General features: G+C 37.4%; 1 protein-coding gene across 15 annotated transcripts in view; it reads left to right on the top strand.

The window, feature by feature from the left end:
* The window catches only part of PIKFYVE (phosphoinositide kinase, FYVE-type zinc finger containing), a 201,996-nt gene that overhangs the window by 54,531 nt on the left and 119,548 nt on the right, over positions 1–27,917 (top strand). For 11 of the 15 annotated variants that reach the window (XM_065930680.1, XM_065930681.1, XM_065930683.1 and 8 more), the window contains 14 exons: positions 824–914; positions 3,350–3,410; positions 4,991–5,128; positions 5,937–6,057; positions 9,652–9,747; positions 11,264–11,347; positions 12,085–12,182; positions 14,145–14,309; positions 15,686–15,745; positions 16,405–16,581; positions 17,524–17,627; positions 18,538–18,666; positions 19,760–20,021; positions 20,443–20,517. In XM_065930680.1, the coding sequence (XP_065786752.1) occupies positions 824–914; positions 3,350–3,410; positions 4,991–5,128; positions 5,937–6,057; positions 9,652–9,747; positions 11,264–11,347; positions 12,085–12,182; positions 14,145–14,309; positions 15,686–15,745; positions 16,405–16,581; positions 17,524–17,627; positions 18,538–18,666; positions 19,760–20,021; positions 20,443–20,517 (1,661 nt within the window). Of the gene's footprint in view, positions 1–823; positions 915–3,349; positions 3,411–4,990; positions 5,129–5,936; positions 6,058–9,651; positions 9,748–11,263; positions 11,348–12,084; positions 12,183–14,144; positions 14,310–15,685; positions 15,746–16,404; positions 16,582–17,523; positions 17,628–18,537; positions 18,667–19,759; positions 20,022–20,442; positions 20,518–21,319; positions 22,307–27,917 lie in introns of those variants that run through there. The other 4 variants (XM_065930691.1, XM_065930690.1, XR_010662429.1 and 1 more) reach the window with 3 other exon arrangements.

Raw genomic sequence — 27,917 nt, 5'->3', positions numbered from 1 at the left:
CAAAATGTGCTCTGCCACGATGTTTTTGATTTAAATGTCCTTGTTAGTTGTGGATGTTGCCTTTTACTCTCAAGTTGTAGGAGGTTTTATTTTCATCACTCCTACCACCCTCCACTTCTTTCATCCTTTAAAGTGCAGTTTACAAAGATACAAAAAAAAAAAAAAAAAGATGAGAATAGCCTTGTTGCTGTTTCAAATACAGTATGTGTGCTAACTGAATCTAATTTATCTGTAATAGTAAATCATGGAGTAATTATTGGGTGTTAGGCCATGAGTTTCAACTGATTGTTTTGTGTATTTTATACCTGTATTTAAATATTTATTTGGGGAAATTGTTCCCTTTTAATGCATATTGAAAAGTTCACTTGGATTAGTATAGCATTTATTTATTGAGCACTTCGATGATGCTGGGCACTAAGTCAGGCACCAGATGGACATGTACTCTTTTATCTGATTTTGAATCCCACATGTGTATATACTGCTTTCATTTTACAGAGGAAACTGTGGCTCTACGAGACTAAGGGATTTGCCCAAGATATATAGCTGTTGATTTTCAGAGCTGGGCTTTGAGCCTTGGTCTGTTGGTCTCATTATAACTTGCTATTCTTTTCTAACCATAAGCATATCAATAATAACTGATTAGTTGATTAGAAATGAAACAAAACTTAGTTATGTACAGCTGTTAAATCTATTGCTTTTGAAATAGGAAAATTAATTATTGTGGTTTCAAAGCTATAAGGAGAATATGTGTATGCATTATTCAGGATATTAGAAAGAAAGCCATGTGTTTCTTTTCACTTTTCCTTTTTTTCTTTAATTGTAGGCTGCAAGACCTTTTCCAACAAGAAAAGGGTAGGAAGCGGCCTTCAGTTCCTCCAAGTCCTGGAAGACTGAGACAGGGTGAAGAAAGCAAGGTAATGTTGTTTTGTCTTGGCGTCTTCATTGTTTTAAATACAATAATTTCTCTTGTAACACTTAGAAGTGGTAATTGAATACATACTTTTAGCGTTTTTAATTTTGAAGCTGTCAGGTTTCTTGGTGTGACCTGGATTAATTTTTTTAAAATCTTTGCCTGAAATAAAATACATTATAATTCATTTATTTGAAATACTTATCAAAAACTGCTGTCTACTGGCATCACTGAGGATAGCATCACAGAGGCAATAGGTGCTGTAAAGGAGAAGGTGTGGATGCCCTGGGTGTGTAACACAATCCTATTTTACTATGAATTTTGGGTGTGCTTTACCTCTGTGCTTAAGTGAGAAGATTTTCTTAAGAGGCTGTACCAGGTTAGGTCTATGTGGTGGTTTAATTAACCTTGCCTAACTGTGTTAGTTTTCTCCTGCTGTTTAACACCTTACCCCAGACTTAGTGACTTAAGACATAAATCTGTTATCTCACACTGTGTCGGGACTCTGGCAGAGTATATGGCTGGGTTCTTTGCTCATTCTCATGGCTGAGATGAAGGTTTGGCCGGGGTGGTTATCTGAAGCTCAGGATCTTTTCCCAGGCTCATCTAGGTTGTTGGCAGAGTTCAACTCTAATGGTTATAGGACTGAGGTCCCCCTTTTGTTCCTGGCATTTGACTAGAGGCAAGTCTCAACTCCTCGAGACTGCCTGATTCCTTGCACGTGGCCCATTTCATCTTCAAAGCCTACAGCAGTGAATTGAATCCTTCTCATGCTTCAGATCTCTTGAGTTCTGTGTCTCACCTCTGGACACAGATTTAAAGGACACGTGATTAGCAGGTCAGGTCACCTGCTTAATTTCCCTAGTTTAAGGCTAACTGATTTGAGATCTTACATACATGATAGAATCCCTTCGCAACAGTATCTGGATTCATGTTTGATTGAAGGTGTGTGTGGTATGTGTGTGTGTATGTGTCCCAGTGTGTGCAGTTCTTTGGGATCACCACCAAATTCTGCTACTGTGCTAACCATGGACAGATGAATTAACATCAGTATATTTTAAGGACTTACTATTCTGATACCATGAGGGCTTTTGAGAGAATGTTTGTTTTGTACAAGTGTATAGTACTTGTAGCAGAGTATTTTCATGGAATGATGGGTCCAAGTGCCTTAGATCTTTGTATCACTGAATTCTCCTTTTTGTCTCATAAATAACTGTGTAGGAATCACTTTTCTTTAAAGTTTGGGTGAGAATAAGAATTATGAAGATGATTTATTAGTATTTCCAAGTAGTCTGGGACTGTTAATGACTCTCACACACTGCTAGAGGCCTTTCTGTTTGCCTACTGATGAAACTGAAGCTAGTGCTGTAAGACCTTTGCTTATAATATGGAGACATGGAACTGACAATATAAAATCAGTCAATAGATGATTTTCTTTTTGAAAGATTGAAAGTTGATTTGAAAATCTGTAGCATTGCTTTTGTGTTTATATTCATTCATTTGATAAATACTTATTGAGTGCTTTTAGACCCTGTTCTGAGTACAGGGCTCTCAGGGTTCACAAATGTGAACACGAAAGTTCACATTTGTGGATGAAGGCCATAGTTATTGTTCCCATGGGACGTTTGTTTGTGAGACTGACAATAAACAGATGAACCAGTAAACATTTAAAAACAAATGGAAACAAAGCTATGAGGAAAAAATTAATGAGAAATGGAGAGTAATGCCAAGGGAGTAGGTGATGATGAGTTATTTTATGTAGGATGACCAGGAGGTCTCTGTTTGGGTAAGCAAATCAAAGGACATTGTAAGCAGCAATGTAAGAAATGGGTTTTAATGACATTGTACACAGGGCTGACAATCATTTAAACATATATTTTATCAATGGATTATGGGACTTGAGAAAGTCCAATGGATAACAAAAGGTTGCTGGGCTTAATGGATAATCATAAGTAGTTCCTGGATATTTTATTGAGTCTGTGAGCTACTGTTTAGAACGGTATTCTCAAAATGTAGTTCAAGGACCCCAGAGGTCCTAGACCCTTTCAAGGGCTCTGAGAGATTTCCCTTTTTCAGCTACATAACTGTGTGAGGCTAGATTATCTTTATAAGTTCAGTCATAATAATACAGCTCAACAGATTAAATGCAGAAGTCAGAGAGGAATTTAACAGTCTTTTATTAAAAGAAGACTTTAATGTCTTCTAGACATTAAAGTATTTATAAAAGCATAAAACAAGGCCACTCTTTTACCAATTAAAAAAATCTGTTTTTAATTAAAATGTGTTGTTTATAGTAATATGTAATGGGTTTATTGTTATTTTTAAATGCATCAGTATTAATAATTCTTAAGAGGTTGAAAGAGCAAGTTCACTTTGTTAAAAATTTTTTTAGTGTGATTTTAACATTTCCTTAAGAACAGAATATTTCCTTCTCTACAGATAAGTGCAGTGGATGCATCTCCACGGAATGCTTCTCCAGGACTTCCAAATGGAGAAAAAGGTTGGTCCTTGAGTCTAGTGATCACCTGTCATTGAATTTAAAGACGTTTCTTAGTCTAAAAGTTGTTTTAAGAATTTAAAGACGTTTCTTAGTCTAAAAGTTGTTTTAAACACTAAATTTTGAGAATTTTTTCTGATGCAATTGGTCAGAGACATTTTTTTCCTTGTAAAGCATTTGTAAGCAGTGTCAGTTTAAGATTATTATAAAATACATTGCCTAAGTTTGGATAGAGAAATAGATGATCAATAGTGAAGCGAGTGAAAGTCACTCAGTAGTGTCTGACTATTTGCAACCCAATGGACTCTACAGTCCATGGAATTCTCCAGGCCAGAATATTGGCGTGGGTAGCCTTTCCCTTCTCCAGGGCTTTCCCAACCCAGGAATCTAACCCAGATCTCCCTCATTGCAGGTGGATTCTTTACCAGCTTTGCCACCAGGGAAGCCCAAGAATACTGGAGTGGGTTAGCCTATCCCTTCTTCAGTGGATCTTCCCAACCCAGGAATTGAACCAGGGTGTCCTGCATTGCAGGCAGATTCTTTACCAGCTGAGCTACCAGGGAAGCCAGATGATCAGTAGAGAAGGCTGCTTTTTAGGGGAAGAACAGAAAGATGAAAGGAAACTGAATCTGTGTCTTGATTGTACTACAGTTAAGTCCCTGGTTTTGTAGGGAAAAAAAATCAGACAAAGCTTAGTTGATATTTTTATATCGCTAAAATCTTTTCTAGACTTAAGCTGTTTTTCCTCAATATTCCATTGAGTAACTTGGTATCACTGTAGGAAATTGGAAGGGAAGTTTACTTAGACTATCTTGGTAGAATAGAAACTCAACTTGGAATTCCTGGCATTTTTCTATTATAATAAGTGAATTTCCCCTTTGAGAATAAGCATGTGATTTTTTCCCCCTCAGTAGTGCATAATTTCATTCCTTATTAAATTGAATGAACAAAATATTTAGGTAGGCATTATGAAAATGAAAAGTCACTCAGTCATGTCTGACTCTTTGTGACTCCATGGGCTAAAATAAAAAGTTCATGGAATTCTCCAGGCTAGAGTACTGGAGTGGGTAGCTGTTCCCTTCTCCAGGGGATCTTCCCAACACAGGGATTGAACTCAGGTCTCCTGCATTGCAAGCAGATTCCTTACCAGCTGAGCCATCAAGGAAACCCAAGAATACTAGAGTGTGTAGCCTATCCCTTCTCTAGCGAATCTTCCCGACCCAGGAATCAAACTGGGGTCTCCTGCATTGTAGGCAGATTCTTTACCAGCTGAGCTACTAGGGAAGCCCAGGCATTATGGTCCAGTGCAGGGAGTATTGGAGTGGTACTAGACTTGGTTGCCAGTCATCGTGCTGTCTAAGATCTGATTATGGTTGAGTCATACAACCTGCCTGGATTTTTGTATCCATTTCTAAAATTTCTGAAATTCATTTGTGAAATGACCTATATAACTTTATTTAAGAAGCTAAAATTCTTTGGTTTATGAAGTAGAAAAAGGTTTTGGCATTTTAAAAACATTGTTATTAGGTAGAAATGGACATGATGTTTTAAAATGGCTCATTTTGCATGGTGTTTTTCTTTAGAGGACCGCTTCTTGGCCACCCTGTCCAGTCAGAGCTCCACCAGTTCCCCTCATCTCCAACTGCCTACTTCTCCTGAAGGCGTGCCTGAGCAGGCCATGGGAGGGCCCCCCGAACTCGATACTGCCAGCAGTTCTGAAGGTACAGGTCAAGTCACTATTTCTGTACTTCGTCCGGTAGAGACAAACGCTGTGAGTGCTGGGGCACAATGCTTTCTTAGCCCTTGGGATTTAAAATTTTTACCATTGAAAGTGCTCCTTTAGGTGTAGCTCGTTACCATATCCCTTCTTCAGGAGCACTGCTTGACTGTCTCAGTAACAAATGCTATTCAACTTTATCTACTTTCTGGGGATATTGTTAATATTTTCTTAAATCTCATAAAGCACACAATTGTTCCCTTATAAGAAAGAAAGAAAAATTGCAACCACTTCTGCAACGACAAACATTTGTTTCGCCAATAATAGATGTATGCCTTTTCCCTTTCTTTCCTTGCTTTCTGTTTAAGCACCAACTACTTAATTGTAGTGCAAACTTTAAACATAACTTTTAAATTGCAATTAAACTCAGATGTAATAGCCACAGTACTCATAGCTGAGTTGAAGTGCCAACAGGAACAGCTGAGACTGAGTTCATGCATGCTTGACCAGTGATTTCACCATGGCTGCTGCCTGGCCCCTTGAGGGTGAGAGGCCATTGATTGCAGGATGATCTCAACTTCAAACATGTTGAAATGTAAAAAAACAGAAGCCCCTCAGGGTCAGAGCTGTGTATGCTTCACGGTTGCTTCCTGTTAGATAGTCATTATTTCTAGATCAAAAATTTTACACCATAATCGGTAATTATGGTGTACCCATGTCTGTGTTCCAAAAAGGAAAAGAAATATAGTTGACACTTTATACTTTTACTCTTCCTGAATATTAATATATAAGTAGAATATTTTTCATTCTAGATGTATTTGATGGACATTTGCTGGGATCTACAGACAGCCAGGTGAAGGAAAAATCAACCATGAAAGCCATCTTTGCAAATTTGCTTCCAGGAAATAGCTATAATCCTATTCCATTTCCTTTGTAAGTATTATATAAGCCAGTGGCTGTTGGGTGGTTTTATTTTCACTTCATTTTAAAGATTTCTCTGTGGATATACTGGAGAAGGCAATGGCAACCCACTCCAGTACTCTTGCCTGAAAAATCCCCTGGGTGGAGGAGCCTGGTAGGCTGCAGTCCATGGGGTCGCGAAGAGTCGGACACGACTGAGCGACTTCACTTTCACTTTTCACTTTCCTTCATTGGAGAAGGAAATGGCAGCCCACTCCCATGTTCTTGCCTGGAGAATCCCAGGGATGGTGGAGCCTGGTGGGCTGCTGTCTATGGGGGGCTGCTGTCTATGGGGTCGCACAGAGTCGGACATGACTGAAACGACTTAGCAGCAGCAGCTATGGATATACTCTCCATATTTAAATATGTTTATTTAACTTTATATATGTATTTCTCAATCCAAAATTACCCTCCATTACCATAAAAGAGTTGTCTTTTTGTATAATGTACTTTGCGGAACGTGTAGTCTTTATATATTAACAGTGGATAAGTAGATTAATAATGAATTGCTTATATATATATATATACACACACACATTTTTTTTATTTTTTATTTTTTATTTTTCAGTGGGTTTTGTCATACATTGATATGAATCAGCCATAGAGTTACACGTATTCCCCATCCCAGTCCCCCATCCCACCTCCCTCTCCACCCGATTCCTCTGGGTCTTCCCAGCCCACCAGGCCCGAGCACTTGACTCATGCCTCCCACCTGGGCTGGTGGTCTGTTTCACCACAGATAATATACATGCTATTCTTTCGAAACATCCCACCCTCACCTTCTCCCACAGAGTTCAAAAGTCTGTTCTGTATTTCTGTGTCTCTTCTTCTGCCCTGCATATAGGGCCATTGTTACCATCTTTCTAAATTCCGTATATATGTGTTAGTATGCTGTAATGTTCTTTATTTTTCTGGCTTACTTCACTCTGTATAATGGGCTCCAGTTTCATCCATCTCGTTAGAACTGATTCAAATAAATTCTTTTTAACGGCTGAGTAATATTCCATGGTGTATATGTACCACAGCTTCCTTATCCATTCATCTGCTGATGGGCATCTAGGTTGCTTCCATGTCCTGGCTATTATAAACAGTGCTGTGATGAACATCGGGGTGCACGTGTCTCTTTCAGATCTGGTTTCCTCAGTGTGTATGCCCAGAAGTGGTATTGCTGGGTCATATGGCAGTTCTATTTCCAGTTTTTTAAGAAATCTCCACACTGTTTTCCACAGTGGCTGTACTAGTTTGCATTCCCACCAACAGTGTAAGAGGGTTCCCTTTTCTCCACACCCTCTCCAGCATTTATTGCTTGTAGACTTTTGGATAGCAGCCATCCTGACTGGCGTGTAATGGTACCTCATTGTGGTTTTGATTTGCATTTCTCTGATAATGAGTGATGTTGAGCATCTTTTCATGTGTTTGTTAGCCATCTGTATGTCTTCTTTGGAGAAATGTCTGTTTAGTTCTTTGGCCCATTTTTTGATTGGGTCATTTATTTTTCTGGAATTGAGCTTCAGGAGTTGCTTGTATATTTTTGAGATTAATCCTTTGTCTGTTTCCTCATTTGCTATTATTTTCTCCCAATCTGAGGGCTGTCTTTTCACCTTACTTATAGTTTCCTTTGTTGTGCAAAAGCTTTTAATTTTCATTAGGTCCCATTTGTTTATTTTTGCTTTTATTTCCAATATTCTGGGAGACGGGTCATAGAAGATCTTGCTGTGATTTATGTTGGAGAGTGTTTTGCCTATGTTCTCCTCTAGGAGTTTTATAGTTTCTGATCTTACATTTAGATCTTTAATCCATTTTGAGTTTATTTTTGTGTATGGTATTAGAAAGTGTTCTAGTTTCATTCTTTTACAAGTGGTTGACCAGTTTTCCCAGCACCACTTGTTAAAGAGATTGTCTTTTTCCCATTGTATATCCTTGCCTCCTTTGTCAAAGATAAGGTGTGCATAGGTTCGTGGATTTATCTCTGGGCTTTCTATTCTGTTCCATTGATCTATATTTCTGTCTTTGTGCCAGTCCCATACTGTCTTGATGACTGTGGCTTTGTAGTAGAGTCTGAAGTCAGGCAGGTTGATGCCTCCAGTTCCATTCTTCTTTCTCAGGATTACTTTGGCTATTCGAGGTTTTTTGTATTTCCATACAAATTGTGAAATTATTTGTTCTAGTTCTGTGAAAAATACCGTTGGTAGCTTGATAGGGATTGCATTGAATCTATAGATTTTTTTGGGTAGAATAGCCATTTTGACAATATTGATTCTTCCAATCCATGAACACGGTATGTTTCTCCATCTGTTTGTGTCCTCTTTGATTTCTTTCATCAATGTTTTATAGTTTTCTGTGTATAGGTCTTTTGTTTCTTTAGGTAGATATACTCCTAAGTATTTTATTCTTTTTGTTGCGATGGTGAATGGTATTGTTTCCTTAATTTCCCTTTCTGATTTTTCATTGTTAGTATATAGGGATGCAAGGGATTTCTGACACACACACATTTTAAAAGATATACTGCTACACTGAGAGCAGGAGGGGAAGGGGGTGACAAAGGATGAGATGGTTGGATAACACCACTGACTCAATGGACTTGAGTTTCAGCAAACTCCGGGAGATAGTAAAGGACAGGGGAGCCTGGCATGCTGCAGTTCATGGGATTGCAAAGAGTTGAACATGACTTAGCAATTGAATAACAACAACAATTGATCTCTTGGTCATAGAAACATATTGCTGATTGTATATGAGGGTATTAGTGACCCAGTACTTTACTGGGACATGGTGCTTTTCTAACAGTGGTGATGAATTGCAATGGCCCATGCAAGTTTTTGTGTAATCTTGTTTGTACCAGGTTCTCACAGTGGGGGAAAAACATAGGCTGGCTGTGAGAGTTTTTCTTCTAGTGGTTGACATGTCTGGTTATCAGCTGATGATGCTTGCTCCAGTGAAATAGATGTATCCAAAAGATGGACCTTTGTTCTCAACTGACTTCTGTATTTATTTATTCAGTTAATGTTTAAACTTATGGAGTGTCAGCTTTAATGCCTCAGGATGTGGAGAAAGATCAATAAGGGATACTCCTGCTCTCAGGAGCTCATGTCTTGAGCTGTATGTTCTGTGGTATAAATGTGTAAAAGGCCTCTGTTTTCTCTGCTTCAGGCTTGAATAGTTTATGTCATGCTGGATTAGTGGTACATTTCCACAATTTCCAGAAGACTTTTCTTTCAAACTTATAGTAGAACAAAATCTCTTAAACTTCTGCTATTCATTGTAAGTACTTTTTGAGATAAATATGGCCCATTGTCTTGCCAATGTAAAAAACTTTGTTTGATGATTCCAGGACCCTCTGATTTGAAAAACAGTTCTGATAATTTTCAGTTGCCTTTCAAAACTTTCTGTTGATCTATTTTCCTTGGCTGTTCGTTCAGGTTCTGCATACATTTTGGCTTAATTATGTTCATGTAATTGTGCATTATTTAGTTAACTTAAAATTGTCCTGAGATTTACTTGTAATTGTGCTAATGGGTCATATATGTGGTTTTCTGCTAATTTTGTTCTGATTTATTTGTTTTTGAACAGCGATCCAGATAAACACTACTTAATGTATGAACATGAACGAGTGCCCATTGCAGTCTGTGAGAAGGAGCCCAGCTCCATCATTGCTTTTGCTCTCAGGTATTACTCATGGGGCTTTTTCACCTGTGTTTGTATTTTTATATTTTATGTGTTTTTATTTATTAATTGCTGTATTATTGAGCTCTGTTACATAGAGTAGAGCAAAATATAAGTAAATGTAAAGTAGTAAATAAAAGTACAGAATATATATCCTTTGGGTGTGACAGTTTATTCTTTTTGTATCTGGTAATGTACTGTTTACCCAAATATTAACAGAATGATTCTTAAGCAAGCTCCTAATAATTAAGTTAACTAGGCAAGTTATTTGCTAGTACTTAATATCCTCTGTCCATTCTCTATATTATAATACATGTCCATTGTATCCTTTCCTTTGGTTTATTTATTGATATAATACTTGGAACATATCTGCCTTATATCCTCTGAATATCTTTTTTGTATTCTTCATTTATTTCCTTCCTGCTTCCCACACATAGAAGGTAAAGTTTCCTTAGAGTAATGCTGTTCCTATGCCTTAACTCATTTACATGCCCACAGTTATGTGTCTCAAAGAAGGACCCCTGTTTAAAAATCTTTATATATTGTGCCTAAAATAACAAAGCTTTTTAATCTTAATGATGTCTTGGCAGTGATAGTACCTAGTTTGAGGTTTAATAAAAAAAAGTTTTTTTCCCTATTGAAAGACATTGAAATTAAAATTTTATTTTTAATATTGGTTACAAGTTGTCCACTTGTTCAACAAATATTTGAATATTGCAATGTGTGGTATACTAGGTACTGGGTATAAGGAATAAATAAGATAGATTTATAGACTTCAGCATTTATGGAGTTTAGAGTTACTATTTGGATAATAAGGAATTTTTTCCTTTAGAAGATTCCATATGATACATTCTTTTGTCATTGCCTTTTGATGTTCATGAAGTATTTGCTTCTCATTTTATTGGTTAGTTATACTACATGAAAAGCGGGAAAGTCAACCAAAAAAACATGTGTTTTGTACTATTAGGAAGCAGGTTTTCTAGTTGACGTCACCTTTTTCTAATATCTTAGAAAATTAATACATGTTCACATCTGATTTATCTAAATCAGGGCTCCCAGACTGCTAGTTGGATTTTGTTGGACAGTGCAACCTTAAAAAAAACAGTGTTTTTTCCTTAAAGTTTAGTACTTTTAAGTTGAAAAGCACTCTCAAGTTCCTTTCCTCTCTATTACACTAAATGGTGAAGTTTCATGCTTTTCAGTTAGCTGTTCAACCCCTGAAGGCATGTGATCTAAATGTTAGTATGAAAGCCTTCACAATCATTGTTTAGGATATTGAGTCTGGTTGGTGTGTTGGATTATATTTTGTACTATTTTTTGGTGAGTATATTGACTTTCTTCATGAAGCTTCTACTTGATAACTTTTGTTAGTTAATTGTAATGTATTTGTCTAAGTACATTAGATGTGGATGCTTATAATGTTTATGTTTCTATAATGCAAAGCTTATTCTAAAGCATATGATTTACTTTAAAAGAAGACCTTAATGTTTAACATATTTCAACCTGTTTCTATTCTAAGTTGTAAAGAATACCGGAATGCCTTAGAGGAATTGTCCAAAGCCACTCAGCGAAACAGTGCTGAAGAAGGGCTTCCAACAAACAGGTGATCTGTGATTGAGGAAAATTTATTTTAATTGCACTGTTATCATTTTCTAGGTGTTCCTATTTGAGTTTTATTACAGCTTATTGTTGATGTAAAAGTTTCTAGAGTATAATCAGTGGCACTCATTTTTTAGCCAGAAATTGACAGAACAAAATTCAGGTATAGCAAAAGACCTTTAAAAAGTCCGCTAGGTTGCAGTTTTCTTGTAATTGTCAGAGCAGTTCAAAGTGTATTGCATATTTACATTTTTAAGTTTTTAAGTTCTCTTTGCTGTTGATATTTAAAAAGTACTAACTTCTGAAATTGGTAAACTACTGCCTAGCTTTGTACTTTAAATAATTTAAGAGTTTTCCATAATAGTTAAAGATCTTAACAGCTAAAAAAACAAAGCAAACTTCTGCTAAATCAGCTTTTTAAGTATTTTAGGTATTTGAGACAAATTGTCATAATTGTCACCATTGACTTAGGGGTGCTATAATGCAGCTCTGATAGACTTGAGAAAAATATTTTAAGACCCTGTACTCTTATAGCTTTAACATTTTTCGTTTTCTTAAAAGTCTAGTATACATTTCAAGACTTTTTCTTCCGTGCTAACCTGTGTTTATATAAATTATGAACTAGATTTCTGATATTGTGTGTGGTGTTAGGTGGAAAGTAGATTCACACAGGAATTAGAGTACTTGTTATTTTGTGTCTGAATCATGTAAAACCAACTTTTCTTCTGTTTCTCATTTTAGTTCTTTAGACAACAGACCAAAGAGTAGCAGCCCAATTAGATTACCTGAGATCAGTGGAGGACAGACAAACCGTGCCGTAGACGCAGAACCACAACCAAGTAAGATTACAAGTGGAGAAGTACTTGTGTGTGTAATTGTGGTTTGGAGAGGAAAACACATTAAGTAAGAAATGCCATCTGGCAAGGACTTATTATTTCTGATCTTTGAAATATAATATGGATGTAAAATTTTTATATATCTTCTTTTGTGTATATTTCACTTTTCTTTGATTTTTACATTTTTGAGTTTGAAATGCCTAGAAGCATTTCATGCAAAAAGAAGGTCCATGCAAAAAGAAACAGGATTGGCCTTCTTGGCTAGAGCTTTCAGTTTAAAGCATGCAGCATAAAAAATATAACATCAGTTTTTTGTTTGTTTGTTTTTGCAGCATTTTTGGCATTGTGAAAAGAACTTTTCATGTCTTATCTCATTTAATTCCCACAATAACCCCATATTTGACATACTCCATTTTTCAGAAAGTTAAGACCTAGATTAAGCATTTCGCTCAAGGTTACACAGGTAGTGGGGAGCAGGGATTTGAAGTTGTGCCTCTTTGACTTTGTCAGTTAGGAATATTCCCTACAAGTAACAGAAAACCCAGTTGGTGATGGGCAGGGGAGCCTGGCATGCTCCAGACCATGGGGTCACAAAGAGTCGGACACAACTGAGTGACTGAACTGAACAGAAAACTCAAATGACTACTGGGGCTTACACAAAGGACAGTTTATTTTTCTAAAATAGCAACATCTGCAGGTGGGCAGTTTCAGGCATTGGTTCAGCTACTTAGCTTTGTCATGACAACATAGGGGTTAGTTTCTCTTTGATTCTCTTAAATTTTACTCGTGGTCAGAGATGTCCCACCTAATGTCTGCATTTGAGGCAGAAGGAAGGGAGGTACAAGCTTCTGCTCTTCTCTTTTATTAGGAAATTCCCTTTCCTTTGCAGTCTCATTGGTTAGAACTGAGTCTCATGGCCACCCTTTCCTGTAAAGGAGACTGATAACGTGGTGAGCAGCATTGTCCTGGCTAGCTTATATAAATCATGATTAATTTCCTAGAACACTGCATGCTGCTGCCCCAAAGAAAACTGGAGCTCTGTTAGCAAGGAAGAAGGTGGGATTGGATATTGAGGAGACTCTGATAGTGTCTGCTACCCTAAGTAAGCACTTAATGATTGAGATTTGGTGTGGATTTTGTTAATAGTAAGTGTACAAAGGGCTTCTGTGATAGCTCAGTTGGTAAAGAATCTGCCTGCAATGCAGGAGACCCAGTTTCGATTCCTGGGTCAGGAAGATCCGCTGGAGAAGGGATAGGCTACCCACTCCAGTATTCTTGGGCTTTCCTCGTGGCTCAGCTGGTGAAGAATCCACCTGCAATGTAGGAGACCTCGGTTAGATCCCTGGCTTGGGAAGATTCCTTGGAGGAGGGAAAGGCTACCCCAAAATTAGGATCATATGTATTAATGATATGATGAGGCTCAAAAGGAAGAATAAAAATATAGAGCAATCTTTAGTGATATCTTTGGTCATCCTGTACTACTTATTTTTGAAAAATGCTAAAACTCAAATTATATATTTTGCTGTGTTAAAATATAGGAACACAGATGATATAAATATGTTACTTATAACTTTGAATCCTCGTAGCTTGGAATACTGTTCTGTATTAGTTTAATGGGGTGTACTGTAATACTATAAGAACCTATCTTAAACTTGTTGCTTAAGATACTGTGACAGCCTTGGAAAGAAATTTTTTAAAGTCTTTCTCTGTATTTAATAATTTCTCACATTTTGATGTGTAGCTATCTGAACATTGCTTTTCTTCTGTTTTTGATAATGAGTGCTTGATTGCCCCTTAAAGCCCCCATAAAGCATGTGGAATAATAATCTGTTCAAATGAATCTATCAGTGTTACTCTTATTTGTTACTTTCATATAATGGTTACTGCTTACACAGGAATGAATTGAAAATTTTTATTTTTCTATGTGCAGTGACCGGTACTTAATATGTTACCTCTTATTTTTAGCCAAAAAGGCTTCTGGAATGTTGTCCTTCTTCCGAGGGACAGCAGGGAAAAGCCCTGACCTCTCTTCCCAGAAGAGAGAGACCTTACGTGGAGCAGATAGTGCTTACTACCAAGTGGGGCAGACGGGCAAGGAGGGGACGGAGAATCAAGGCATTGAGCCTCAAGGTGTGTTGAAGGAGACCAAATGTGCTTGTTCTAGGCTTGGATTTACTTACTTCAGTTGGTTATGTTCCTTATAGCATTAAGTAGATGGTTCTGCTGCAGAAACCAGGGCCTTCCCGCTCTTATCACACAGTGGTGGGGTCAAGTGGGAAAAGCCTGGTGCTGGGAGAATCCAGCTGGTTTCAGGTATCACTGTTCTCACTTACCAGGTGGAGGTATCAGAAATCCTTACTTGCCGTACCGATAAAGTGGAAAAGCAGTGTCTTCCAAGGTTTACTGAGGACTAAGTGACATTACGCATCTGTCTCACCCTGTAGCTCATGGTGTATGTTCAAATGAGGTCATCCCATTGCCCTCTCAGACATCCCCTTTCTTTTCCAGTCTCTGTACGGTGGAAGCTACTGATACCCACCTTCATTTAGGTATTTAAAAAAATACATCTCCCTGATGGTGTTTGAATACAGGGTTAGACCAGGAGTCAGATAACTAAGCTGGCTGTCTTTGTAAATAAAGTTGTGGTGGAACATAAACACACCCTTTCATTTACTTACTGTCTGGCTGCTTTCCCATTATATTGGCAGGTTGAGTAGTGGCAACTGAGTGAAATACCTACCATCTGGCCCTTTAGAGGAGTAGTTTGGCAACCCGTGGGTTACAGCATGGATTAGTAGTTTAAAAAATAGAAACTGCATGATACGTTTTCATTAATATTTAAGATCTATGTTTAGTATTCTATAGGCTGTGATCCTTAGAAGGTATTGGTGCTTTGAAAAAAATAATTTTGAAATGGGAAACTTAGAGGATGACTTGTTCTTCTAGATGTTAAAATATATTACAACTCTACAGTAATTAGAATGAAAATATATTACAACTCCACAATAATTGGCAATAAGTTTGCCTAGACACATTAGTCAAATAAAAAATTAAAAAAAAAAACAGCTCTGAATTAGACATTAGTTTATTTTATATAGTGTACATATATCTTAGTATACGATAAAGAGAACATCTCAGAATATTGGGAAAACATTACTCTATACACAGGGAAAACTGGTCATAAACTCTGGTAAAATAGCCGCAGAAAGTCTTGATGTTAGAATTGAGTTTATTGCTATCATAGGGATTATTTAACTATAAGAAAAATTATTCTTCAATCTGAATTGTCTGATTTTTAATCTAAAAATTTATCTTTCAAAAGGTACATACATTTTTATTGTAATAATTTACAGTTAATTGTATACATGATGCTTGCTTGAACGTGACTTGACTAGGATAATACTAATTGACTTTAGTTTTTAGTTTATATCAGGGAAAAAGAATACACAAAATGAGCTGATAACTGCCTAAAACTTCGGCTTTACTACTGATGTTAAATCTTTTAGATGAAGTAGATGGAGGAGATACACAGAAGAAACAACTTACAAATCCTCATGTGGAGCTTCGTAAGTATGAGATAAATCTCTGGTTTGGGGACCCAGGACTATAATTGAACAAACTCCATTATTTGAAGCTCCTAGCTTCACACTAGATAAATATCCTATCTCTTGAAATGAATACTAAGTCTTTGTGCTGATGAGCATTTGTTTCATCTAGATTTAGTTTATAAAGTATACATTATTTAATTTAAAAGGAAATCTATTTGTAAATTTAATTGAAATATAATTTAATTTGTAAATTTTAATTTAACTAGATGTATAAGGTTTAAATAATTTGTTCTTGTATAATTTAGAGCCACAGAGCCTTACCAAGGCATCTAGAATTGTGTGTACAAGTTTTGTTACCCAGAATAGTAACACATACAGTGAAATTTAAGATGTAACGATACAACAATGAAAATGCCGTAACCAGCATAAAATTAGAACTGAGTCTTATTTTATGATTTTTTCCTAGAAATATGTAAGGGTGGTCTTAAGGTACTCTCTTAATCCTTCCTGAAGATAACAGAATAGTGATAAACAGGGATGTAGTAGACTTAACATGAAAAATACTATCATGGAGAAAATTAAATGCTTGCATTTGGTGTGGGGGTGGGGAGTGGGCAAGAAGGAAAAGATATTTCTGATTCAGAAGAGCTTTTTTCTAAAAACATTTCTGTTTGTAGAATTTTCGGATGCCAACGCCAAGTTTTACTGTCGGCTCTACTATGCGGGAGAGTTTCATAAGATGCGAGAAGTGATTCTGGGCAGCAGCGAAGAAGATTTCATTCGTTCCCTTTCTCACTCTTCTCCGTGGCAGGCCCGAGGAGGCAAATCAGGAGCTGCCTTTTACGCTACTGAAGGTAGGCATTTTTGCTGTTGTTTACTTGCTCAGCTGTGTCCGACTATTTGCAGCCCCATGGACTGTAGCCTTCCAGGCTCCTCTGTCCATGCAAGAATACTGGAGGCAAGAATTTCTCCAGGCAAGAATACTGGAGTGGGTTGCCATTTCCTTCTCCAAGGCCTTTCTGACCATTTACTAGTTAAGCAGCATCCATCTTTTTTCCCTCGGGTAATTTATGAATCCCTTGAAATGAGGTAATGTGATGTGTCATTTAGCAAGCATGTTTTTCTTTTAATGCTTAAGAGGATGAAAGAAGAACATTGAAAAAATACATGGTGTATAGTGTATAATGAAAGACAAGCATTGATCAAATCCCTACTAAATTCTTTCTAGTCCCGAGTTTTCCACATGTAAATAGTAACAGACAACGTCTAGAAAACTCACAAGGTACCTCAGAGCTGATGGGAGAAAGATAAAAATAGAAACATTTGACTTGAAAACTGGAAGGCCAAGTCCTTAAACTGCAGAAGTTTACAGCAGATTGTGACCATTTGTACTACACGTTGAGTTCTCCGTACTCACTGAAAGTGCAGTTACTTGAGAAAATGCATCAGGAAAGATGTGCTTGATAGGCACTTTCATGACTGTTAGTTCCTGGGTTGCTAACAAAGGAGTTTGTAACATTTTACTTGGTAGTTTTAAAAAGTAAATCATCTAGCTATGACTTCAGGTGTGTAACTGTCAAATGTAGAGTTTTCTTGACTATATAGATGCTCAGAAGCCCTTCCAAACCTTCAACTTGAGAACTATGTTCTGATCAAAATCTTCTCAGTGTTATCATCTAGGAAATATCCCTTCAAAACATGAAGTGAGCAAGTCATTTAGGATTCTTAGAATGATTTATTTTAGATTACCTCAGTAAATATTGCAACTGAATAAATGTGGAATTTTTGCCTTTTAGATGACAGATTCATTTTGAAGCAAATGCCTCGTCTAGAAGTCCAGTCTTTTCTTGACTTCGCACCACACTACTTCAATTACATTACAAATGCCGTTCAGCAAAAGGTAGAAACCCAAACCCTGATCTGTAACTAGAGTTTACTGGTCCATTTCACATCCTGAAAGTCCTAAGGGCAGTTTTCTCTATGGTAATAAGTGAACAGAACTGTGCTTTTGAGGGGTGGCAGAAAGCAGGGATTTCAAACTTTTCCCTACTTGTGTGTGTGTGTGTGTGTGTGTGTGCAGTTTGCCCACGTGTCATTAAACAGAGACCTTACCAGTGAGAATATGAAGGAGTCATGTAGATTTTTTTTTTCCATTTATGGGTTTGTTACCTTTTATTGGAAAAATTATATCATAATAAAATTTGTGAATTTTAGAAATTGTGAAGGATTATCCCTTGGGAGAATATTAAAGATCTAATAATTTTATTGGCATAGCTGCTTTACTTGCGTTATAGATTCAGAATTTCTTTTAAGGTCTCCTGACCATATTAATAGAAAATCTTGTCTGGATAATACATGAATAATCCAGATATTGATATTAAATTATAAATAATCCTTTTAAAAAATATAGTTGACTTACACTATTGTATTAGTTTCAGGTATACAGAATAATGACTTGTATTTGCAGATTTTACTTCATTATGATTTATTATATGATAATGGCTATAATTCCCTATATATTAATATATGACATATTCTTGTTGCTTTTCTGTTTGGTACACAGTAGTTTGTTATTCTCATAGAAAAAATTTGTCCCTCCCCCATTCCTTCTCTGCGTTGGCAACCACAAGCTTGTTTTATATTTCTTAAGTCTGTTTCTATTTTGCATGTACATTCGTGTCTATATTTTTTAGATTTCACATGTATGTGATATCATACAGTATTTATCTTTCACTGACTTACTTCACTAAGGATAATATTCATAAGTAATCCTTTTTTATAAGAGATTACTTTTATCTTTGCTGAATTAGAGGCCTACTGCATTGGCCAAGATTCTTGGAGTTTACAGAATTGGTTATAAGAATTCTCAGAACAACACTGAGAAGAAGCTAGATCTCCTTGTCATGGAAAATCTTTTCTACGGGAGAAAGATGGCACAGGTACGGATAATGAACCACGCAAAGTATTAAGGTGCTGGATCCCTTTGTACTTCTGGTTCCTGAACGTAATGAATTAGAGAATAACATGGTATTTGACAGTAAATATTAAACTTTGGTCACTAGGTCAGCTTTAACTTTTGAGTTACTGAACCTTTTAGGAAAGAATAAAGAGGAATATTGTGGACTGGTCCTAAAATTTAACATAACCAATATCCTAGAAACACAGAATTATAGAATAAGAAGGCAGATCCAATGGGTCTGGCCATTTTAAAGATGGAGAAACTGAGGCTCAGAGGAATTGAGTGCTTTATCAAGGTCTCACTGCTCTTCCTAGAATTCAAGTTAGTCTAGATTCTAGAACAAAATGTGCTGGTCTTTGAACTGTTTCCAGTCTGTGGAGCTAGGAGCATGTTCTAGAAGGTAATTTTTTTTTTTAAGAATGTAATTTAATGTACTGCTTTCTTCATTGAGAAAGTCTTGCTATGACAAAAGCAACTGCTAAACTAAACTGTAGATTTAATGATGTAATCAGTTTACATTCTAGCACCAACTTTTCTCTCATCTTGAGTCAGGAACAACTGACTAGCAGTGGTCTGTAGAATACACCTCAGGTTCCACCGGTCTAGTTCCCAAGTCCCCTGACTAGCATTGCTTTTCCTACTATCTAGAAGTTCCTAGAAATATGCTGTTGCTTCTGCATCGTCGTTTATAATTGCACAGTTTTGATATCAAACTTGAAATTTCCTAAGACTGTTTACATCTGTTTTTCAAACTGCTTTATGATTCAGCAGTATAATTTTGGAGTTACTTGTTAATGTTTCTTATAGTTGATTAAATGGGTCAGTATATTTCTAACATATTTGAATATTTGGGTACCTAGTTATTAGTTTCATATGATACAATTATATCACCATGTGCTTTTTGTATTATACAATTGCAATGTATGCATTCAATGACTTAATTTTAAAGTTAAATATTAAAGTGTTTATAAGGGTAGTGGCTACAAGGAAGATTTCTGCCTTTTAAATTTAATTATATTAATTAACCATTTGTAGCAACTCACATAAATGACAGAGAATTTTCTTTCTGCTAGGTTTTTGATTTGAAGGGTTCACTTAGGAATCGAAACGTAAAAACTGATACCGGGAAAGAGAGCTGTGATGTCGTTCTTCTGGATGAAAATCTCTTAAAGATGGTTCGAGACAACCCTCTGTATATCCGTTCTCATTCCAAAGCTGTGCTGAGAGCCTCGATCCGGAGCGACTCCCACTTCCTCTCTAGCCACCTCATTATAGACTATTCTTTGCTAGTTGGGCGAGACGATACCAGCAATGAGCTAGTAGTTGGAATTATAGGTAGGTCGATGAGTGTGCCTTAGGTGCAGTTCATGATTGAAACCAGAGCAATCTTTGAAGACTATACTGAACCTGGTGTAGTAATAGCTTACTGAATGTTTTCACAGACTCATTTGAAATTTAAAAAATAATAGTTCTGTTCTAGTACTTTTATTCAGATTTTTCATTTTCATTATCTTTATCAAAAATATCTGTATTCAGGAATTTACTTAAGATGAAGCCCTGTGAGGTTGTTTTGAGGTTTGGAAGAATTAATATGGTGAAAAACCCTTAGGACAGCCCTTGGCATATTGTCTGCACCTACAATATTGCCAGCACTCAGTGTTAACTAATGTAGAAGTAATAGCAGTGGTAATTGTGATTGTTATCTGCTTATATTTGTTAAGAGAGCTTTTACTGATAATCTCACCCCCTGCAACAGATTATATCCGAACATTTACCTGGGACAAAAAGCTTGAGATGGTTGTGAAATCAACAGGAATTTTAGGAGGACAAGGTAAGCAGAATTTTTGTTCTGTTTACTCTTTAAACTGTTCTCATTATCTTCCTCATCAGTTAACATATAACAAGTGGATACTTCAGAAAAAATGATAAAACATAACTGGTTATCTTTGACTTTATCATCATTTCCAAAATGATCAAATAATAAAAGGAATTGTTTAAATGGGGAAACATGGGATCTTAAGTATGTGTTAAGATGCAGTGCCTGCTGCATGCTGAGCCGTGTCCGGCTCTTGGTGACCCCCTGGGCTGTAGCCCGCCAGGCTCTTCTGTCCATGGAATTCTTCAGGCAAGAATACTTGAGTGGGTTGCAATTTCCTGCTCCAGGGAATCTTCCCGACCCAGGGATCGAATCCACTTCTCTTGTGCCTCCTGCTTTGGCAGGTGGACTCTTTACACTGCATCATCTGGGAAACTCTGTTAAGAAACCAGAGGTTCTCAAAATGAAAAGTTAAAGGAAAGAAGGGCCAGAGTTCCTGAACAGGAGGTTGTCCTGTTGTAACACTTGACGTCCTTTACATTCTCTGAGCACTGAGAGCACCAGGTGTGCGTTCAGACCTCTCTCATTTCTAGGCAAGAGCGTCTTTTAAAATAAAAAAGCTCTACCAGGAAGGACCTGTCCCTTGTCATGCTGCACAATGAGCTCCCTGCCTTTTTTCTGAGCCCGTCATAGTGTGTGTATTTACAGGACATGGCATTTTATGTTCGTTTACATGAAAGAACATAGCTGTCGAAGTCAGTGATTGGGTCAGTTACATAACAGCTTCCTTTTTTCCTTTGCCCTTTTGTAATCCCAGGTAAAATGCCGACCGTGGTCTCCCCAGAGTTGTACAGGACTAGATTCTGTGAAGCCATGGACAAGTATTTCCTGATGGTGCCAGACCACTGGACAGGCTTGGGTCTGAACTGCTGAGATGAAGCACGTGCTCTGAAACGGGCCAGGAGGAGAGGGGGCCTGGAGACAGAGGACCACAAGTCAGCCACATGTTTTATTTCTCCGTCACATTCACCACAGTGTGCAAAGGCCTTTCAGTTCTGAGGTTGGGTAGGCCATCTGTAGCTGAAGGGTTGAAACTCCATGAATTTGCACTTTGGTTTTTGATACCCACAGTTAGCTATCCGTGGGCTGGGAAATTGCACAAATATTTTGTTCATATAAGCTGAAATCTAGATTCATTTCAAAGGGCTGAGGACAGATGTATGGTTGGAGATGAGATCAGTTGAACAATGGTTTGTCATGTTTGTTGACAATCCCGTAAAGCAAACAGTGTCTCATAGATTGTGACTCTCCTGGCCTCACATTGGGTACATTCTTTATCTGGAAAAGATTGGTAGAGCTGGTGAATTTTTCTTGTGTTTATTATGTAACAATTTAATGTTTGCCTATTATCAGAATTTCTGAAACTTTAAAACAATTCTGAATTATTCTGTCAGTGGCCAGTTAAACAGATGGATGCAAGCTGTTCTTGTTCTGCTGAGGAATTTGACTTAAATTGGGAATCCTCTCCTGTTCTGTATCTTGCCCTGTTTTCAAGTATGTTTGCTATTTTTGAAGTTCCGTCACTTCTTATCTGTGGGTGACAGGAGGCCACAGCCATTAACTTCAGGTCTTTTTCTGGAGCTGTTTTTTAAGCCTGTTTACAACTTTTGTGCAAGTAATATGCAGAACTGCACTTGTCTGCACATGCTCATAGTTTAGGTTTTTCTCCCACTTTCAGGGAGATATTACTAAATGAGTCTAAAATGATTAAATCCCAAAAGGGATAATTATTAATGGAAGATTATTTTTAATCTAAAAAGAAAAACTAGGCCTAATCCAAGAAATTGGGTGAGGGAAGCACTCGCCTGTTCTTTGTAGAGGTAAAGGACCTGTAGTGTATTACAGTATACTATAGGTATAACTGGTGATTTATGTAGCATCTATAAAATTAAGATGTTTCCTATATGGACATCCTTGTTCTCTAACTTTCTGTACGAATTTCTAGGCCAGTTCTGACTGTTGAGAAATGTTAAGAAATAAGGTATTCTTAGTAAGAAACTCCTTGTTTAATAGTTTTTGTTTGTCTAAAAAGTGATCAGAAGTACTAAACTATGGCTAACAACACAACCCCAGACACTTTCTCTTGGCTTCTTTCCATAATAGGGCTAATTTGGGGATTTATAACATTTTAAGGTTTCCACTCTGTCAGGCTTCCCATAGTAGCGTGTTTGTTTTGCAACGTTCACATAATAAGAAAAACTCTGGATATATTCCAGTTACAGAGACTTAAGTTTATGAAATAGGAGCATTTTGGAAAGTTTACTTGAGAAAATGAAAGCATTAGTTTGGTGTTTGGTGCTTATTAGAGACATGGTTTGCACTAGAAACAAGCTGACCAAGGACTTCCGACTGATCTGATGACAAGCATTTTTTTTTTTAAACGTACGGTGTGCCTTTCGAACAATACAAAGCCCTGATGTTGGTTTTGATGTCAAAGACCAGTCCAGGACTGGAAGATGTGGAGATATTCACTCCTCTCATGTCCAGGAACAATGGATACTGCATCTCATTTCGAATGTAAACATGTCTTGCATCTCTGTTTATTTTTTTGTGTGTCAGGATACTTAGGGTTGTTTACCCTGTCCATTGCTCACACCTCTAGTCAGGAACACTTCCAGGAGCAGGTGTCTTCCCCTCGATGCAATCAGATTGTTTCTCTGTTTTGGTCTCAATACCGTATGTATAGCTTGAGTGCTCCATTGGAATAGGTCTTGACAATAATGCGTCTTCTTGATTTTGGTTTCCTTGCCCTTGACTTGAAGAATCAATTATTATTATTAGTTTTTTAAGTACTGCTGTTGCTTAGGTATTTTTGTGGCTAAAAAATTCCAATGTAATTTAATCTGAAGCAATACTTGTTTCCTTGCAAGGGTGGTCTGTCCATTTAAAACTGTGTTAATGAAGGGAAAATATAAAACTTAATTTGTCATGAGTAGTAGAACTGTATATACCTGGCCTCTTGCTGCTCTTATTTAGGCCACTACCAGATACATAAGGCTTTTCAAATATTGTATCCTTAGTGTTAGGCACTGAGTGACTGTTTACCTCTGTTGAATTCCCCATCGAGGCCTGGAGAACCTTGATGCTGAAAAGTTAAGAATGAGGAAGGACTCTTAATACTTTCTTCTGTAGCATAAAAAACAAATTCTGAGAATAGTTGATAGTAGCACAAGAAAGCTATGTAAACATGTTGCATTGTATAAAAATCTTACCTACAGATATAAACTGTTTTAATGCCATCAGAACTAAAAATATAAAGGATTTTCTTTTCCTTTTTTTCTTTTTTACCCAAGCCTGAGAAAAATAAGGGGAATAAACTGTTGCAAGCCCTTTTGTAGTCTATTGAATGTTTTAAATTTATAGATACTCAAATTTTCATACAGAATGTCCTACTTATAATTGTTCTCTTGATTCAGCAAGTGAGTGGTTTTCTAGCTTTGGCTTTTATTTGGTATTGTAAATAGTAGGGTTGTGTTGGTTTTTGTGGCATTAACTTCTCCTTGGCTCTTTACCCATTAATGGTGGACTTATATAAAACTGCTGAGGAAAGTTATCTACCTACAGAAAGTTTGCTTTAGCTAGCAGAGTACAAACCCTTGTGAATGAGCCTGGTGGTAAAACAGACTAGGCCATTCATTATTCCTCAAGTGTTAACATGCTGACTTAAGCAGTATTCAGACCATCTAGTGCAATGCCTTCTTTGTTTTTGTAACACGGGTGCAGTTGTATTATAGAAAAATAAAAATTACAATCATGAGCAGTTTTATTAATGCTGCTCTCCTGGTTTTGTAAAAGAAAAATGTACATTATGTCTTTGACAGGTTTAATTTTAATGAGAGAAATGACATTGTAAATCAGAATAGCCTCTTTTAATTTAATATGAAAAATCCAATTAACAATATTGAAAATACTTAGTGTATTATATTGTATATATTTCTCTACTTTGGTTCCGGCTGTTTTATATGATTGACATGTTATTTAAGAGATAAAACTGCCTTGACCTTTTGGAGACTTAACACTGTAAAAAGAGTACTTACAATAAACTGAGAATCAACTTCACTTTGTTTTGAATCTGCTAGAGGAAATTAACCAAAGGAGATAGGAGTTGGTGCCTAAGCCTAGCCCGGGCCCAGCTGTGTTGCCCTCTGTCCATTCTGTCCTCCTTCTATTGGGAGAATCGAAGCCTTTCTCTAATAAATAACCCTTCTCTATAGATCTAAGAAGGGCTTTCCTAGTGACTCAGAGGTTAAAGCGTCTGCCTGCAATGCGGGAGACCTGGGTTCGATCCCTGGGTCGGGAAGATCCCCTGGAGAAGGAAATGGCAACCTACTCCAGTATTCTTGCCTGGAGAATCCCATGGATGGAGGAGCCTGGTGGGCTGCAGTCCACGGGGTCGCAAAGAGTCGGACACGACTGAGCGACTTAACTAGCTAACTATAGATCTAAGAAAGGGGGTTGCTAAATCCTTGGGCTCACTTCACCCAGTAGGGACCTGGCCTTTTCTGTTCATCTCCTTTTCCTCAGTTCTTCTGTGTTCCCTTAGGGCGCTCAAGAAAGCTCAGCCCTTGCCCAGCGGGGAACAGCTGAGTCCATCTCCAGGCGGGCTCTGTTATTAGTTGCTCCCACTCTTCACAGGATCCCTGAAGAGGATCCAGCAAACTGCATCCTGCAGCTGTAAGCACGGCAATTCCCACCCACCACGGCTGGGCCTCAGCTGACAACAGTGAGAGCCCCTGGACAGAGCAGGTGGCTCCTGCCCCCAGGGATGCCCGGGCAGCCTGCGCCTGCTTCCCCAAACCCCCAGCTGTGGCAGAAAACTGTTCGTTTCATTGGATTTTTTTTCCCTATTGTTTTTCTATTCTCTATTTTGTTTATCTCAGCTCTAATGTTTATTATTTCATTACATCTGCTCACTTTGCGTTTTGTTTATTCTCCTTTCTTGGTTTCCTTGAGGTATAAAGTTAGGTTATTGATTTGAGATCTTTTTTAATGTGCATATTTATATCTATGAACTTCCCTCTTAATTCTTCTTTCACTGCCTCCGTAAATTTGATATATTGTGTTTACATTTTCACTTATCTCGAGGTTTGTTTTTTTTTTTTTAATCTCTTGTGATTTCTTCTTTAATCTTTTAGTTGTTCAGTATTTTGTTGTTCAGTTTTTACATTCTTGTGACGTTCCCAGTTTTCCTACTGTTACTGACTTGTCATTTCATTCCATTGTGGTTGGTAAAGATACTTGGTATGATTTCATTCTTGTTAACAATTTATGCCTCCTCCCCCCTAATTTTTGTTCTAGAGCATGCATTCTGATGTCTTAGGCCAAATCAAAAGAGAAGAAAGTTGAGGCAGAGATCTAAGTAAAATGTTTTTGAAACTGATAGACATGAATAAGATGAAATTACAAGTTGCTGATCTAGGAATTTTTTCTGTCTTCACCTATTGAAAGTTTAATTTTTTTTAATTGAAAAAATTTTCTTAAGTTTATATCTTTTCCTGACTTGTTAAATTGGAAATAAAATTTATGAAAAGATCATTTTACTGTAGTCAATGTCCTTTAACGCATCTTTGGAGTTAGTTGTCTTGAATTTGGCCCCGATTGGTGGTTGTTTACTGATTATTACTTTAACATTTTTCAAATTTGCCACATTATGTGTGGCAGAGTTGAAAACATTTTTTTTAAACTGTATAAATTCTCACCTTTAGGACATTGTTTGCACTTATGTGGCGTTTAGCACAGTGCACGTGAAAGCTGCCTTCTCTCATATCCTTGGTGGAGGAAGATATTTTCAGGGAGATTGCTGTTGTCAAGAATGAACCAAAATGAGGTTGCAGTGGTGAGCAGTGGCCAGTAGAGGGCTCTGAAGCACTTGATCCTAAGATTTCCAAATCTGCTAGGAGAGCAGTTTGAAGCCCTTAGAGGGACCAGTGGGACTAGGGGAACCCAAGTTCCCCAAATCTTTGCCAGAGTCCTAAGTGTCTTCTAAGTTATTCTTTTCCAAGAGTGTGTTACATCTCCGAATATGTAGTTTTCATTTTGAAGTTTAAGTTGGAAATAGCAATATTTTTTGATGAGTGTAACTCTTTTTTACAAATGAGGGTAACACTAAAAGCTTTTCATTTGAAAGAGCACATGCTTTATACATTTTCTGTTCATAACATCACTGGAATAGTATTGTCAAGGCTGTACAAATAAGTGACCATCAGAAAAAGGACATTAGAAAAAACTGGAGAAATCTCAGTAAAGTGTGAACTTGAATTAATAATAATGTTTCTACATTGTTTTATTGTGACAGTTGTACTTTAATAAATGTAAGATATAAGTTGTGGGAGAAACAGGGTGCTGGATATCTGGAGACTGTCTATACTGTCTTTGTCATTCTGACAGAAACAAAACAACAAAAACAAAAAATAAATGAGTTGTTATACAGTGGATAGGAATAGGCCTACTTTAGAGATGTTGGTTTTAGTGAGATTAAGTTAGAGGGTCTTTTTTGTCCTTACTACCCTGTTGAAATATTTTTTCTTTCCCTGTTTCAAAAACCAGCTGCTCTATATGAAATGGCTAAGCCAATGAAATGAAGATACCAGTTGGGTTCTACATTCATGGATACGGATGGTCAGCTGCAAAGGGTTGGAGCAACTGTGGCTTTTGGTATCTGTGGGTGGCCTGGAACCATTTCCTCGAAGATAACGAGGGACACCTGGATGACTGTGTCCCTGTTCTTGGTAGTCTTCATGCATGTCAAATCAGTGTCCTGCGGGCTACCCATCCCCCGCGGATCTCCGGGTCTCTCTGTGCACCTCTCTTCTCTCCAGTGCCCTGCCCTCAGAACTGAGGGTCTTGGTCTCCCGGGATTCTCAGCTATCTCCTTACCCCAAGGAACAGATGAGGGTCCTTCCAGACATAACTGAGGACACTCAGGACTTGTTTCCTCTCCAGGATTCCTGTCCTTGATTGGCTGATATCTACCCCTGTCTTGAAAATTGCTGTTTTGTATATTTTGCCTGGTTTTCTTGATTGCTTCAGACAGGAGGGTAATTCTGGTCCCTATTATCTCACCTTGGCCAGAAGCAGAAGGCCACGTCAGATGATATTTCATAGAGTGTATCTGAACGCTGTGTCGGATTATTGATACAGTGTTTTCTCTAAGGGGCTGCTGCTGTGCATGCTCAGTTGTGTCCCACTCCTTGTACTGTAGCCTGCCAGTTCCTCTGTCCATGGGGATTTTGGGGCCAGAATACTGGAGTGGGTTGCCATTTCCTCCTCCAGGGGATCTTCCTATTTGTAACTGTTTTAAAAATGATTTTTAAAAAGATCTAGTCTCCTAATTGAAATCCTGTTATCTGAAACAA

This window comes from Muntiacus reevesi, chromosome 3 (assembly GCF_963930625.1).
Source record: "Muntiacus reevesi chromosome 3, mMunRee1.1, whole genome shotgun sequence".
NCBI classification, from domain to species: domain Eukaryota; kingdom Metazoa; phylum Chordata; class Mammalia; order Artiodactyla; family Cervidae; genus Muntiacus; species Muntiacus reevesi.
Note: the sequence above shows the minus strand (reverse complement) of the source record. Positions and strands in the feature narration are given on the sequence as shown.